We start from the raw sequence: 13,674 nt of genomic DNA on the forward strand, positions 1-13,674 counted from the left end.
ATGATGTTATATCAAGACTGGTTGATCCACCTATATAACATGTTATCAAACCGCGCCGGTCGTGTGCGTAGCCGCAGAGCACGTGGTGTGTGACATTCTTTGAAACTTCGAACACAGCCACAGAACTTTATAAAAGGCCCACACTTTGTCGTGAAACAAACGCGCGATCCATAGTCTTGCAAACTTACATTTCGTTAGCGTTATACACAAAATGGCTCATCCCAAAGAAGGTATGTAAGAATTTAATTAAATTCATTTTGTAAATAAACTTTTGAACCACCTATCGCATTTAAAATAACACCTGTCTATAATCCGGCAAAATTGAAAAGGCGTCAAAGCGAAATGACATAGAGTATCCTGCCTTTTTTTTGTCGGCGTTCTGTTTTTTTTAGTAAACACAAGGAATTGTCTCGTACGACCTTGAAGAAGACGGATCAATTTATTAGTTTCGAATTGTTACTCGCGTTTATTATGTTCTTGTTACTCGATGAATGGCTTGGTTCCCTTTATTCGCAGACACTTAAATTCGACCTTTTTCTATTCCTAATATTTCAAATAGGATATTTTGTTGTCACTTTTCACAAGGTATTTTTGTGCCCATACCATTTATACTGTCTAGTGTTTTGGAATGATCAAAGTACCTACCTACATCTGGAAAAAATTGAGCTAAAAAATCTATTTTTACTTTTATATTACGATTTAAGTAAATACATTTTAGTTACAAATTGTTTATAAACGGAACAATAACACATTTTGGTAGGTACATAAGAGAGTATCGCTGTACTTATTAAAATCTGTCAACCGGTTCTCGACATTAATGCTAGGTAATAATTAACTGACGCACTTACCTAGCCCCTAGGTATATTGTATTATTTTATTAAGTCGTACTTAGGGTAGGCACTACTTTTTTCCGGTATCCGTACCCTAAGGGTAAAAGCGGATCCCTATTACTGAGGATCTGCTATCTCATCTATGTCCGTCCGTCAGGCTCTATATCATGAACCGTTGTATCGTAGTTTTGCTGCCTATATTACAATCAATAAGATTTTAAAGAAGCAACATTCACAAAATGTCTTAGCGAGTGACAAATAAATGTTTATGCACTCTCGTGTTTTTAAGAGCACAACCTTTTTCGTCTTTATCCTATTTGTACGAAATCCTCAGTGTCGCGAGTCCAACTCGCACTTGACCGGTATCATTTCCTCAATCTACATCATTGATCTACATTCAAATGTGAAATACCGAAGTATTGTATTTACCTGTGTAATCATGAGTCTTGTATAATTTTAACACGGCTGATCTGCAATTTCCAGTTGGCGGCTACAAGCTCGGTGCTTTGATCATCGAAGGCAAAACGAAGCAGGTCTTCGACCTTCCCAACGAGCCTGGCCTCTGCCTGCTGCTCAACAAGGACCGCATCACCGCCGGGGATGGAGTCAAGGCCCACGACCTTGAAGGAAAGGCCGCCATCTCTAACCAAACGACTGCCAAAGTTTTCAACATCTTGAAAGAAGCGGGTAAGAAAGCTGTCCGCCATTTTTGTTCTAGTTGAAACGTTAGCGTGGGATTGTGAGACGAATACTGGTATTTTATAATTGTAAATTCCGATCGCAGTCAAAATCGTAAGATCCTGGCATTGGAAACCATAAAAATAATAGATGACGATTTTATGGTTGCCAGGACTTGCCGATTTTGTGTAATGATACTGAATTATGCATGTCTTTCTGTAAAGCAAACGGCTATGACTGAATTCTAACCCAATGTCTTCGTCATTTATTAAAATCGAATCGAAATTAAAAAAAAAGGTAAATTCATTCATTTCGCACTTTGTATCACAATATCGTCAGTTTGATAGCATATTTTTATGTCACTTGCTATGGCTTTGCAAGAGGCCATTGCTAAAGCCCTTCTTGCCATTTGGAACATTACCGCGTACCCTCCGTGGACATGGCACGGCTTGGTAGTCCTTATCCTGCTAATCCAACTTTTGTAGTTCTTCGCGTTACAAAAATTCTGAAGTCAGATAATAAGAATCTGATTAGATATTATATGGTTAGATGCTAAACAAACACGAAAGTCAAAAAGCTGTTGTAAAAGTAATTTTTGAAATTGCCAGATGGAAATAATGTCAATTTTCGCAACGTAGGCGACTTAGCTGTGCGTTACACTAGAAACGACGTCAACAGTTACTGTTTACAAGTTGTTATTAATTAGCAATATCGAATTGTCTCATATATTTGCTCCAAGGGCATTTTAATAAATTGTACATCTTAAATCTCAAAGTTCGTTATTTTATGATAAAACTAATTACATCATTATTGCTGTTGAACTGATGTAATAATTACAAAGAAACAAATTTATCAGTTGTTATTATTTATTTTAAATGTTGTTTATCTAACGCATTAAAGTATGTAATGGCAAAACTGCCGTCATAAATCTTTATGTATCAGATACTTCTATAGGCTCTTAAAAAAACAAAATCAAACTGACTAGTAGACTCCTTTCCCCTCCCCCCAATAAAACACTGCGATTTTTAGTAAGTGTGTGAACGTTTCAATCTTTGCATTCAATTTGCAATATCTTCATACTAATTCAGACACTCATACATTCATTAAGGACCATTACATAACTTCAAAATAGCAGTAACACCAAAAAAACCAACAAATTAAAAAAAATAAGATTAGAGGGCCACCGGCGTTGTACATGCCATCCTGAAGCAAACCTTGCGCATTACATAAACATACCTATTACCAGTGCTTTGATATCTTGTATTTTTAGCTCATTCAGCCACAACTACGTACAAGACTAATACGTCTCCTTATTTTGTTGACCCCGCGATCCCTTGACAAACAATAACAGATATATTATAATCGTAATGTAACAGTTATGAAACATTGCCTTCGTTAAAGGTCATGTTAATAATATTTATGGACATTACATATTTATTATCAATAATGGGCTTGTTTTTTATACTGTAAAAAACAATTGCTGACGTCAATTTGGACGATATGCCACGTAAAGCATAGGTTTTTGAACTTGTGTATTACTACAATTATAATAATAATAATTAAGATTAATTGAAGGGTTGGGTATTACCTTGTTGATTCCCTATCATATTTTTGTGTTAAGGGTCTCGCATGTTGGACCTTTGTCACCATTCAAAGTCTCGAGTTAATTTCCATGAATTAATCCCGTGAATTTGAAGATATGTAATTAAGAAACTACATATCATACTAACCTGTAATAACATTAAATAATTAGTAGATAGAGGTGTGAGTAGGTGGTTGTACTTTTAATATTTAAATTAAAGGCCTGTTAACAATACAATTATAATTCTAGCATGTTACCGAACATATTGTTCTAGTGAAGTTATAATTATAATCAAAATGATTACGTTAGTAACGCATTCATGGTCGTATTTGTGTGGATTATTGTAAGCGTCGTAATAGACGGCTGCTGTGTGTTATCTCGCGTATGATAACATTTCGTATGGTGCGACCTCAATGCGAGGTTACTATAGGAAGGATATCAGCTTGTATCTAAAGTCCAGTGAGGAAGACAAATGGTACAGATATTCAAAAGTTAAGGACAAACTATGCCGATTTCTTAAAGAAAGGCTTTTTTCTTCTTTAAGTGACTTTGAAAAGGTTTCTTCATTCGACCTTTTACATGCTTTTTTAAATATGTATGTCGATTAGGTGTCATATACAAATTATAGAATTGTTTCGTTCGAAATTTTACATAATATTTTCAAGAAGGCTAGTTATGAGTAGCCAGTCTCTTTTAAATAAGAACTGTTACCGTTGTGGATGGGAGAAGATGGATAAAAAAAAATTCATTGCGATAGATACAAGAGTGTGAATATTTATTAGAGTTATTAATAACTTCGTTTCATTTAATTTCAGGTATTAAAACCTCATTCGTCAAAATCGCATCGCCGACAGCATTTGTGTCGAAAAAATGCGAGATGATCCCGATTGAGTGGGTGACCCGTCGCCTGGCAACCGGCTCCTTCCTCAAGAGGAACCCTGGAGTGCCCGAGGGCTTCAGGTTCTGCCCCCCCAAGCAGGAGACATTCTTCAAGGATGATGCCAACCATGACCCCCAGTGGTCCGAAGAACAAATCGTCTGCGCTAAATTCAAATTCAATGGGCTTACCATTGGTAAGTAAAGCTACTATACATAGTCATAGACATACATCATCATCGGCCTAGCCTTTTCCCAACTATGTTGGGGTCGGCTTCCAGTCTAACCGGTTTCAGCTAGGTACCAATGTTTTACAAGGAGCGACTGCCTATCTGACCTCCTCAACCCAGTCACCTAGGCACACGATACTCCTTGGTTAGACTTGTTGTCAGCCATGTTCTCTTAAAATAATACTTTTGCCATTTAAACGAAGGCGGACTCGTCTCCAGAAGTCTCTGCTTGTTTTGAAGTATAATTAACGTCATAATTGAAAATAAACCTTGTATCTTCCTGATAAAGTTCATATTTAAGTGTGCATATTTTTGCAGGTCAAGATGAAGTCGACTACATGAGGAAGGCGACTATCCTGGTGTTCGAGATCTTGGAGAAGGCGTGGGCTCTCCGCGACTGCGCCCTCATCGACATGAAGATCGAATTCGGTGTTGATAGCGAAGGTATGCAAGATAAGGCAATATTATGGTTTACATGCGACTCGTTGCGCATAATGCGTTTAGTGAAGTCGCCTCAAGCATTCGGCTATCAGCCGTCAAAGTCTGTTGCGGATTTCCCTGATGGTTGAGTGGGCCCGGGTCAGGGCGGCAAATTTGTTCGTTCTTTTTTGTTAGTCGCGTCTTCTGTAATCCCATACGGATACTTGTCATGCAATAACATACAAATACATATTTCCATCAAAGCTTACACGTGAAAATTAAGATAAAAGAAAATTAATGGTAGTTCGTTTTTATCGGTAATTTTTGTTCATGGATGATCAACCTCTATGAATTCAGGAAGTTGCTTAGTACCCTAGATAAGGTCCACGCCATAAAATGATTAAAATCATACTATTGTTTTGTAGGTAACATTCTGTTGGCTGACGTCATCGACTCCGACTCGTGGAGGCTCTGGCCCTCCGGAGACAAGAGGCTCATGGTAGACAAACAGGTAAAATATTGATATTATATTTTGGCTATCATTAGATTTTGCAAGTTGCACGTCGTCGAAGAACCACCACAGTAGCATGTGGTAGAAAGTGTGAGAATACCGCTCACGTTATTACCGAGTATTAATTTGTCAGTCATCAACGTATTTATTAGACAACAATGCGACATGAAATCTCCTTTTTTTTTAGGAAGGAACATTTGCTTTAGGAAGTCTGCTAACGTTCAATGATTCCTATAGGTATACAGGAACCTGACGACCGTGACGGCGGCTGACCTGGACACAGTGAAGCGCAACTTCAGCTGGGTGAAGGACCAGCTCGACTTCCTCACGCCCAACGTGCACCACAAGGTGGTCGTCTTCATGGGCTCGCCCGCCGACCTGGAGCACTGCCAGAAAATCGCTAAAGGTATGAACTGTCTGACGAAACTAGTAACCAAATTATAGGCTGATTAAGAATTTATAACAACAGACATTGTGTCTGTGAGTAGCTTTACTTTCTTGTTTTTTTTTTCTTTTTAGACGGAATAGTGCCCATATAAAATTCACATGCACAAGAAATCCACACTTAGAATAGCATTTGCATACATAAATGCTTGCAGTATCGGATTTCCTAAATTTAAATTATTTAATTTGTAGTTATATCTATGTGTATCAATATTTGCATGCTAAAACATAAAATGTACAAGGATTCTTTCTTCACTACTCTTGTAACTGCTTGTAAAATGTGACTTCATGCGCGTGCTTAAGAAGCATTTTACCTCTAAACGCGCAAACTTTCGATTGCTATAATAACTTATAAATACATTTACAACACTAGCTATATTTTATAAAAATTGTACCACCATAAGCGGCCCGCGACCTCGGCCTGAACGTGGACTTGCGCGTGACGTCAGCGCACAAGGCGACGGAGGAGACCCTGCGCATCATGCAGCAGTACGAGGACACGCACGGCGCGCTCGTGTTCATCGCGGTCGCCGGCCGCTCCAACGGGCTCGGGCCTGTGCTGTCCGGGAACACCTCCTACCCAGTCATCAACTGTCCCCCGCCTTCAGACAAACTGGTTCAGGTAAAAATCTCTATATATCTTATTGTCCTTTCGGACACGATAATAGAATAATATTCCACAACTTTCATACAACGCCACCTAGTATCAAACTAAGCAAAGCTTGTAGGATGTGTTCTATAAAATTGATACGAGAAATGATCGTGCTCATACATTTAGTCCTGGGTGGGAATCGTAAACGCGGACTCCTTCATAGAAGACCACTAACTACTAGACAAATAGGCCAGTTTAGATACTTGACTAATTAAAATTATCGAGGCGCAAATATTATAATTATCTATAAATTAATTCCTAAGACGCATCAAACTATTTGATGATTACAACTAACATAGTACTATTATTTCCCTAGGACATCTGGTCATCGCTCTCGGTGCCTTCGGGCCTGGGTTGCTCTACCGTGATCTACCCCGACAGTGCTGCCCTCATGGCCGCGCAGATCATTGGCCTCCAAGACTACATCGTGTGGGCCCGCCTCAGGGTCAAGCAACTCGAAATGGCCACCGCCCTCAGACAGGCCGACAAGAAAATCAGAAACTAAGTCAAAAGCAAATCTAAGAAACTCGAATAAATTTTGTGCAGTATTTTTGGAACAAAGTTCGTTTATGTTGAGATAAATTACAGAATATTTTTTTTGTATACGATCTGCTGTCACATTCCGTATTGTTTGTTATGTTATTAACAATAAATCTTTATATTTATTTGAATTGTTTAATTAACGCGTGCACGTAAAATTCTATGTATGGCCAAGATAAGTCGACTAAGGGCAACATCATCCTGCATCCAAATGCATTCGAAAACCGGTCAAGAGCAAGTCGAATTATCGACACTGAGGGCTCAAAGGGACAAATCGACCCTCAAATGTAAATGTCACCCACCAACAAATTTATGACCGTAACAATCGTTATTTATTTATGTTAAAACGATAGGGACACCAATTACATTAACATAGACGTGAAATTTCAAATAGGAAAAAGAAAACATAATATAAAGTAGAAAAACCAACCAACTAAAGTATAAACATGAGAAACTTAGTTTCATCTATACTAATATATAAAGCTGAAGAGTCTGTTTGTTTGAACGCGCTAATCTCGGGAACTACTGGTCCAAATTGAAAAAATCTTTGTGTTGAATAGATCATTCATCGAGGAAGACTTTAAGCTATAAATCATCACGCTGCGACCAATAGGAGCGAAGATAGGTACAATGGAAAATGTGAAAAAACAGGGCAAATATAAATCATAACTTATAACTTCTACCCACGGGAACGAAGTCGCGGGCAACAGCTAGTCAAAGAATAAACTATTAATAAACAAAACAAACGTAATATAAAATTTATAACAAGATACACATTAACCTATGCGTTTGCACAGGCTGAGACACAAACACATTATTATTTTAAAATATACATCGTTGCTTAGTCTCGATCATCCGTGAAAATTTCAACTGTCCAGCTATCAACCTCGAGACTTACGGATGGACAGACAGACGTAACGGTAGGGACCACTAAAAATAAAGAAACTAGTGAAATCAATTGCTTAATAGGTTCAGACAATATAGGAAGTATAATTTGGCCTTGTAGGACATAGCTTAGAACTACGCTACGGTAAGAACTTACAAGATGTAAGTCAAAAGAGCTGTTAATCTAAACAGAACTTTATTGTATTCACCTAAGAACGATTTCCGCGTATCTCGGCACATTGGAGCTTCGTTTTCTAAACTAAATGTGACGTTTCCTTTCACTTCCCTTAGGATTATGACGTCATGCTCTTAGTATCCAGTGTTATGTCGACGACATAATGTCGTAGCCTTATCGAAGAGGCAAAACATTACCGAGATCAAAAATCGTGCTGAGAGGCTAGCCAAGTAGGTAATTAAAAACCGGTTTTAAATCACAAGGCACGCAAGGTTAATCTCAGGTTATTTATATTTATTATATTTATTAAATATCAATTGAGACGGGCGTTTTTTATGATGTAGTTTTGCAAGCGCCATCAAATTTTGAGTAGAAAACAATAATATGAGATGAGATCTAATATGGTATTTTTTTTATTTAGCTTTAACTTTGTTTGCGCGGCAAAGTTACTTCGGGCCGTATTTTTTAGATCCATCTTTTGCACAAATTATAGATATATTATACATGATTATCTAAATTGACATATATTCTTATTTATAAAGTGATTGAAAATCACCTATGAAACAAACTTTAAATGTAATTTATTATTAAGTGAAGCTTATCCTAATACATAAGAGCAAATAGCAATTGAATCGGATAAGCCGTTGTTGTGTTCATCGTGCACAAACGTACAGAGAAATGGTCAAAAATGAAAACAAAATATTTTAGAACAGCAAAATTAAAAAAATTTTTTTTTTTTTAATTTTATTCAATACACAAATTTCACTGTTCTAAGATTTAGTTTTAAGTAATAAGTTTTTTGATGTCGAATCGTGTTAGAATATTTTTTTGGATCTTAAAAAACGACTTTGATTGAAACAGCCATAAGTTCCTTGAACTGTCAAAACCAGCCGGCAAATCAATAACATGTTTAAAACCTGATTATAGAATTAAACATATGAGATAGATTATAAACCGCAACAGCTCAAATAATATGTATCTACACACCTTTGAACATACCTAATAGTAAAATGCAAATATCAGGTTTACATCAATTTTTTAATCCGGGGAAATCTTCATGGTCTTTCTCCGGAAAAGGCGGAGAGTAATATGAAACAAAAGTTGGTGTAGTGATAATAAGCTACCTTTCCTGCGACCATATTTTGTTGCTTTTTCGAGTCGCGGGAAATTTTAAATGGGATCACCTGACCATATTTGTATTATTTGTCGCTGAACGAGCGACGAGTGGCTCCATGAGGCCGCACCATAAAACCTTTTTTTGCGATTCTTTCACCAAGTAGGAATTTAAGCATAATCTGTTCCTCAATTATCTGTGGTCCCAAGAACTTGGCGCGATTTTGTAAAGAGCGGAGCTTTTTTGTGATGCTGTTTTGTTATTTCCTGATTTTAGTTAAAAATTAAACCGTACGTCTTGTGATCAAAACCATTCGGAGTATTTTAAAAGTGCTGTGGTTGTGAATAGTGCATTAATAAACCCTCTTCCAGGCAATAACAGACTTAAGGTTAGACAAAACTGTGTTGTCTTTGTAGTGCTAGTTATCGTAGGACGTAGACATAGTAATCTTACGATACGATGTATACCTAATGTTGAATAAGAGTTCAAAACTCAGATTTCACATTTACCGGTGGAAAATCAATATTATCTTCCATGGCGGTGAGGCACTTATAAACTGTAGCACCAGCGTTGCCCGACTTTTTTTGACAAGTCAGGGCTTCGGTACTTTTTGAGTGAAAATAGCGGGATTCTTCCGCCAGAAGCGGGACATAGTAAAAAGACGTATATAATCAAAGGTTTTCAAATATTTATCTATTTAGATATTGCCTTTGTAGAAATTGCCTAAGGTATAAAATCCGCCATTGTACATTGTTTATGTAATAGGCATGTAAATAACTCTCATTATGGCTGACTTGTTGTTTAACATGCAACTATTATTGCCCATCACTGACTGTGGCGGTGGGCTGCTGGTGGTAAGTTTTAAAACATTAAACAGTATAGAGACTTGAAGACTTGTAAAGCTACATAAATACCTACAGAGAGATATATATATCTGTGGGAGCGTCAGGAACATTTTCCGAACAGTCTAGGTTGGCCTCCATCTTGGGCGTATGAGCGACGGGATGTTCGAAATAAAAGCGTCAATGTTATCTTGTAGATTGTATAATGTGAACTTATAACATTATGGAGTAGAATACAATAGGACGGTTGAGATGGAATATTATTTGGAGCCAATAGGTTAGTACGTGCTCGCTATTTTTATGACAACTGTCTTGACAAGCAAAACGAACGTCGTCGCACCTAGCGCCACCTACTACTCTATTCGGGGTAACCCGCTCCCTTTTATAATTTACCACTTACTCATTATAATAATAATTATGGACTATCTTAATACACATTTCCACAATCAATTAAAATCGTCTAAATAAACAAAGTATTCTCAATTAATCCGCGCGCCGTCACGGCCGTCCTGCGTCGTCACACGTCCTCGTGTGTCTCATGTGCATCGTTGTTGTCTGCAAACATTAGATAAAATGATACACTACACTCTCGTCTTGGCCTTCCTGACCAATTGGGTGACTGCTGATCACTTATCATTTCTCATAAGACACATTTTCCACAAATCTATCTTAAAAATTATAAAATCCATCTCCGAACTATACTCCAACTACAGCTATAGCTATAGATTAGCAAATATTAAACACACCGGCTCACCAATGCCACATAGGCCCTTGAATGCCAACCAGGTTCGCCACCCAGGCTAGTTTGTGTCACACAGGATAGTTGTCGCCACACAGGCTAATCGTCGCCACACAGGCTAATCGTTGCCACACAGGCTGGCCACACAGGCTACTTGCCACACAGGCTTGCCACACAGGCTACTTGCCACACAGGCTCGCCACACAGGCTACTTGCCACACAGGCTTGCCACACAGGCTATTTGCCACACAGGCTATTTGCCACACAGGCTATTTGCCACACAGGCCATTTGCCACACAGGCTATTTGCCACACAGGCCAACACACAGTCCAATCGGTGCCACACAGTCCAACTGATAAATTGAATCAACTGCTAAGTAGTGATCTCCTCTAACCACACAAGTAGGACTCACTTACCCGCGCCGTCATCGGCACATTCTACTCATGAATTATCCCAGGGACAAATTATCAAAAGTACAAGAAACCAAGAACAAAAATTCACTCAGTTAAGTTCCAAATTCAGGCTCCACACTTACGTGGATTGGGTCTTATTTGACCAACGGAAACCTCGTAGCTCAAAATTCAACATTTGTTTTCAGCCAAGAATATTTCTTTATGTTTACTTATGAAAAATATGAAATCCTAATTTTTAGGACAAAGTCATTTAAGTCCGCACGGCCACGGCCGCGTTGACTCAACCCAAAATATCGCTACGTATTGCACAGCATTGTATTACGTTAGCCTGGAAACTTGTCAGCTAAAGTCTGCTTTATTAAAGATCATTATGCATCAAAGAACAACACAGCAGTACTCACCACTCGGTCATTCGTTATCATGATTATAATAGTTGACTTTATCTTAACATCTGTATCTTCTTTACCAGAAACCTTTCATTAAGTCAAGAGCTACCAAGTAACTCTACAATCTTACAGTTGCCACCAGCAACTCACTACTGGAACTAATCACGAATCTCAAAGCAGGAATCTGAGTCATACAAAGTCCGCACGCATTCCATGTGAATACTGAGTCCACCCGACTCCATGGCCTCTCCAAGACCCAATCTCAGCCAGAGTCACCATAGTCTCTTCAGTCGCCACCTCTGCCATAGTTAACACGGTCTCTGCTTCGATCCCGACCATTGACCTAAAATTCTATACTATCACCATTCTCGACCTCGTTCTTTATTTGGAACGGTACTTAGTTTTCGGACTAAAGATATAGGCACTTTGGATAAAATCTTTACTAGTGGTAACAACAGTGTTAACAGCCTTATACTCAGAACGCATAACTGCCAATGACATGTGCAATAACACCTATTATCATTCAAACAATAAGAAACTTATTATAACATATCAGTGCTTAACTTTGATTAACCCTGGGAAATGTTCATCATCACACTTATAACTTTAATCCAATCATAAGCATCAAACCAAAATGACCTCCCTCCGGGCATGATCATGCAACCTCCTTAGGTAACGATCACAACGGGTAACCTCTATCCAGTCACTACCACACGTAACTTCCATCCGGTTACAAACACAACACCCACTACTAGAGAACCTCACTTTCTCAAACCTTGATCAAAATAACATTAAACTTGGTTCTTTCAATTTGACACTTTATTTGTCCTATACATAGCCCCTTTTGTAAATCAATAACTTTAAAATCTTAAATAACCAACTTCTTAACGAAACTGCCATCAACTCATACTGATAAATATGCCGCTCCTTATCAAAAATAAATTGTAATCGACCCACCGTTGTGTTAGTGATCCTAAGGAAAGCTTGACCATAAGCACCCAGTTCAAATTAACTCGATACTCGCTGGAGCTCACACAGCGCAACACGATCAGATCACTCTCCGCACTTCGCACCAGTTTCCCTCGATGACTTTAAGGTACAGACATAGCGGTCGACATAGGTCGCTCCTCCTCCGCAAATAACTGTCTCTTTGAATCGACATTATAAGACGACAAGCTGTAATAAGAGCAATAATTAGTTGTCAATATTGGCACCATACAAAAATCAAACTCAAGACATTTTGCTTAAACTTCCGATACCTCGCCTAATGGCTACAATCGTTATACTTACTCACTTCTTTTTTTCAAACACAAGACATACAACTGACTTGACCACATACAATTGACTCGAAGTGATGCTACATTCCATTTAGCAAAGACAAATTCACTTACGTGCGTTGCTTTTCTTTATTAACTTAGTACAATAACCATCAAACCTTTAAACGTCTTGCCGAATTTCAATTTAGTAGGCATTGTAAGACAGCAACGTAGTATATAGTTGGCCAATTTTCATTTTCAAATCTAGATTTCAAACCAAATCAATCAGCTTTCTTCCAAATGCTTGATCTGTCAACCTGCTTTTTCTCGTACAAACTGCTTTATCGTCGATACCGATTTCAGAACAACCTCACTTCTGTCTTCTAGAAGCTTATACAGGAACTTGATTGTTTTCTTTATACGGTTGCGGCACTCATTCGATACGTAATCCTGCTTGCCACAACTATAGGCCTTTGGAACGTCTTCTACTCGTGACTTCATTGCCACTATCGGCGAAATGGTATACTCATACATAGTAGGCTTTGTTTTCTAAAAGTAAGCGCGACGAGTTCTTGTTGCAGTCTACTGCGACTTTTAATATCTGTGGTAAATGCAATTCTGTACAATCGTGGTTCTATCATCGATGCGTGCGCCAATGTAAAAGCAATAGCAGTCTTCTCCACTGACAAGAACTTCATCCGTGCGGTTCAGGTGCTCATAACTCATATCAATCATCGACTTCTATTGAGTAATCGCCATAAATTTGCAGCTGGGGTTTTTCAATTGATCAAATGTTGCCAAAACACGTCTTCAATTCAGGCATGCTATTCCAGGAAACGGTCTATATTATCTTCACCAAATGTATTTCGTAGTTGCATTGCAAAAAGATATTTCCAACAATCGCAATAATTTTCTGAGGACATATTTTCATGCTGACCTGTATTTATCTTTTACGATGCGTCGCTGGTAATCCCACTTCTGATGTGGGAGCGTCAGGAACATTTTCCGAACAGTCTAGGTTGGCCTCCATCTTGGGCGTATGAGCGACGGGATGTTCGAAATAAAAGCGTCAATGTTATCTTGTAGATTGTATAATGTGAA

At 38.3% G+C, this 13,674-nt stretch overlaps 1 protein-coding gene across 1 annotated transcript; it reads left to right on the plus strand.

Annotated features, from left to right (window-relative positions):
• The first annotated feature begins 61 nt into the window (after positions 1 to 61).
• LOC113494584 (multifunctional protein ADE2) lies at positions 62 to 6,888 on the plus strand. Its single transcript, XM_026872991.1, has 8 exons — positions 62 to 230; positions 1,314 to 1,517; positions 3,906 to 4,163; positions 4,515 to 4,640; positions 5,042 to 5,127; positions 5,365 to 5,533; positions 5,976 to 6,193; positions 6,540 to 6,888. Exons 1-8 carry the CDS (start codon positions 212 to 214, stop codon positions 6,726 to 6,728), a joined length of 1,269 nt encoding a protein of 422 aa, XP_026728792.1. The 5' UTR covers positions 62 to 211; the 3' UTR covers positions 6,729 to 6,888.
• The last annotated feature ends 6,786 nt before the right edge of the window (positions 6,889 to 13,674 follow it).

The sequence above is a fragment of the Trichoplusia ni genome, chromosome 5 (genome assembly GCF_003590095.1).
Source record: "Trichoplusia ni isolate ovarian cell line Hi5 chromosome 5, tn1, whole genome shotgun sequence".
Classification (NCBI taxonomy): Eukaryota; Metazoa; Arthropoda; class Insecta; order Lepidoptera; family Noctuidae; genus Trichoplusia; species Trichoplusia ni.

Excerpts from the sequence above, each read along its gene's own strand:
- LOC113494584 (XM_026872991.1), top strand. Across the intron at positions 4,164-4,514 it reads ATTCAATGGGCTTACCATTG|GTCAAGATGAAGTCGACTAC; the intron begins GTAAGTAAAGCT and ends ATATTTTTGCAG. Across the intron at positions 5,534-5,975 it reads CTGCCAGAAAATCGCTAAAG|CGGCCCGCGACCTCGGCCTG; the intron begins GTATGAACTGTC and ends TACCACCATAAG.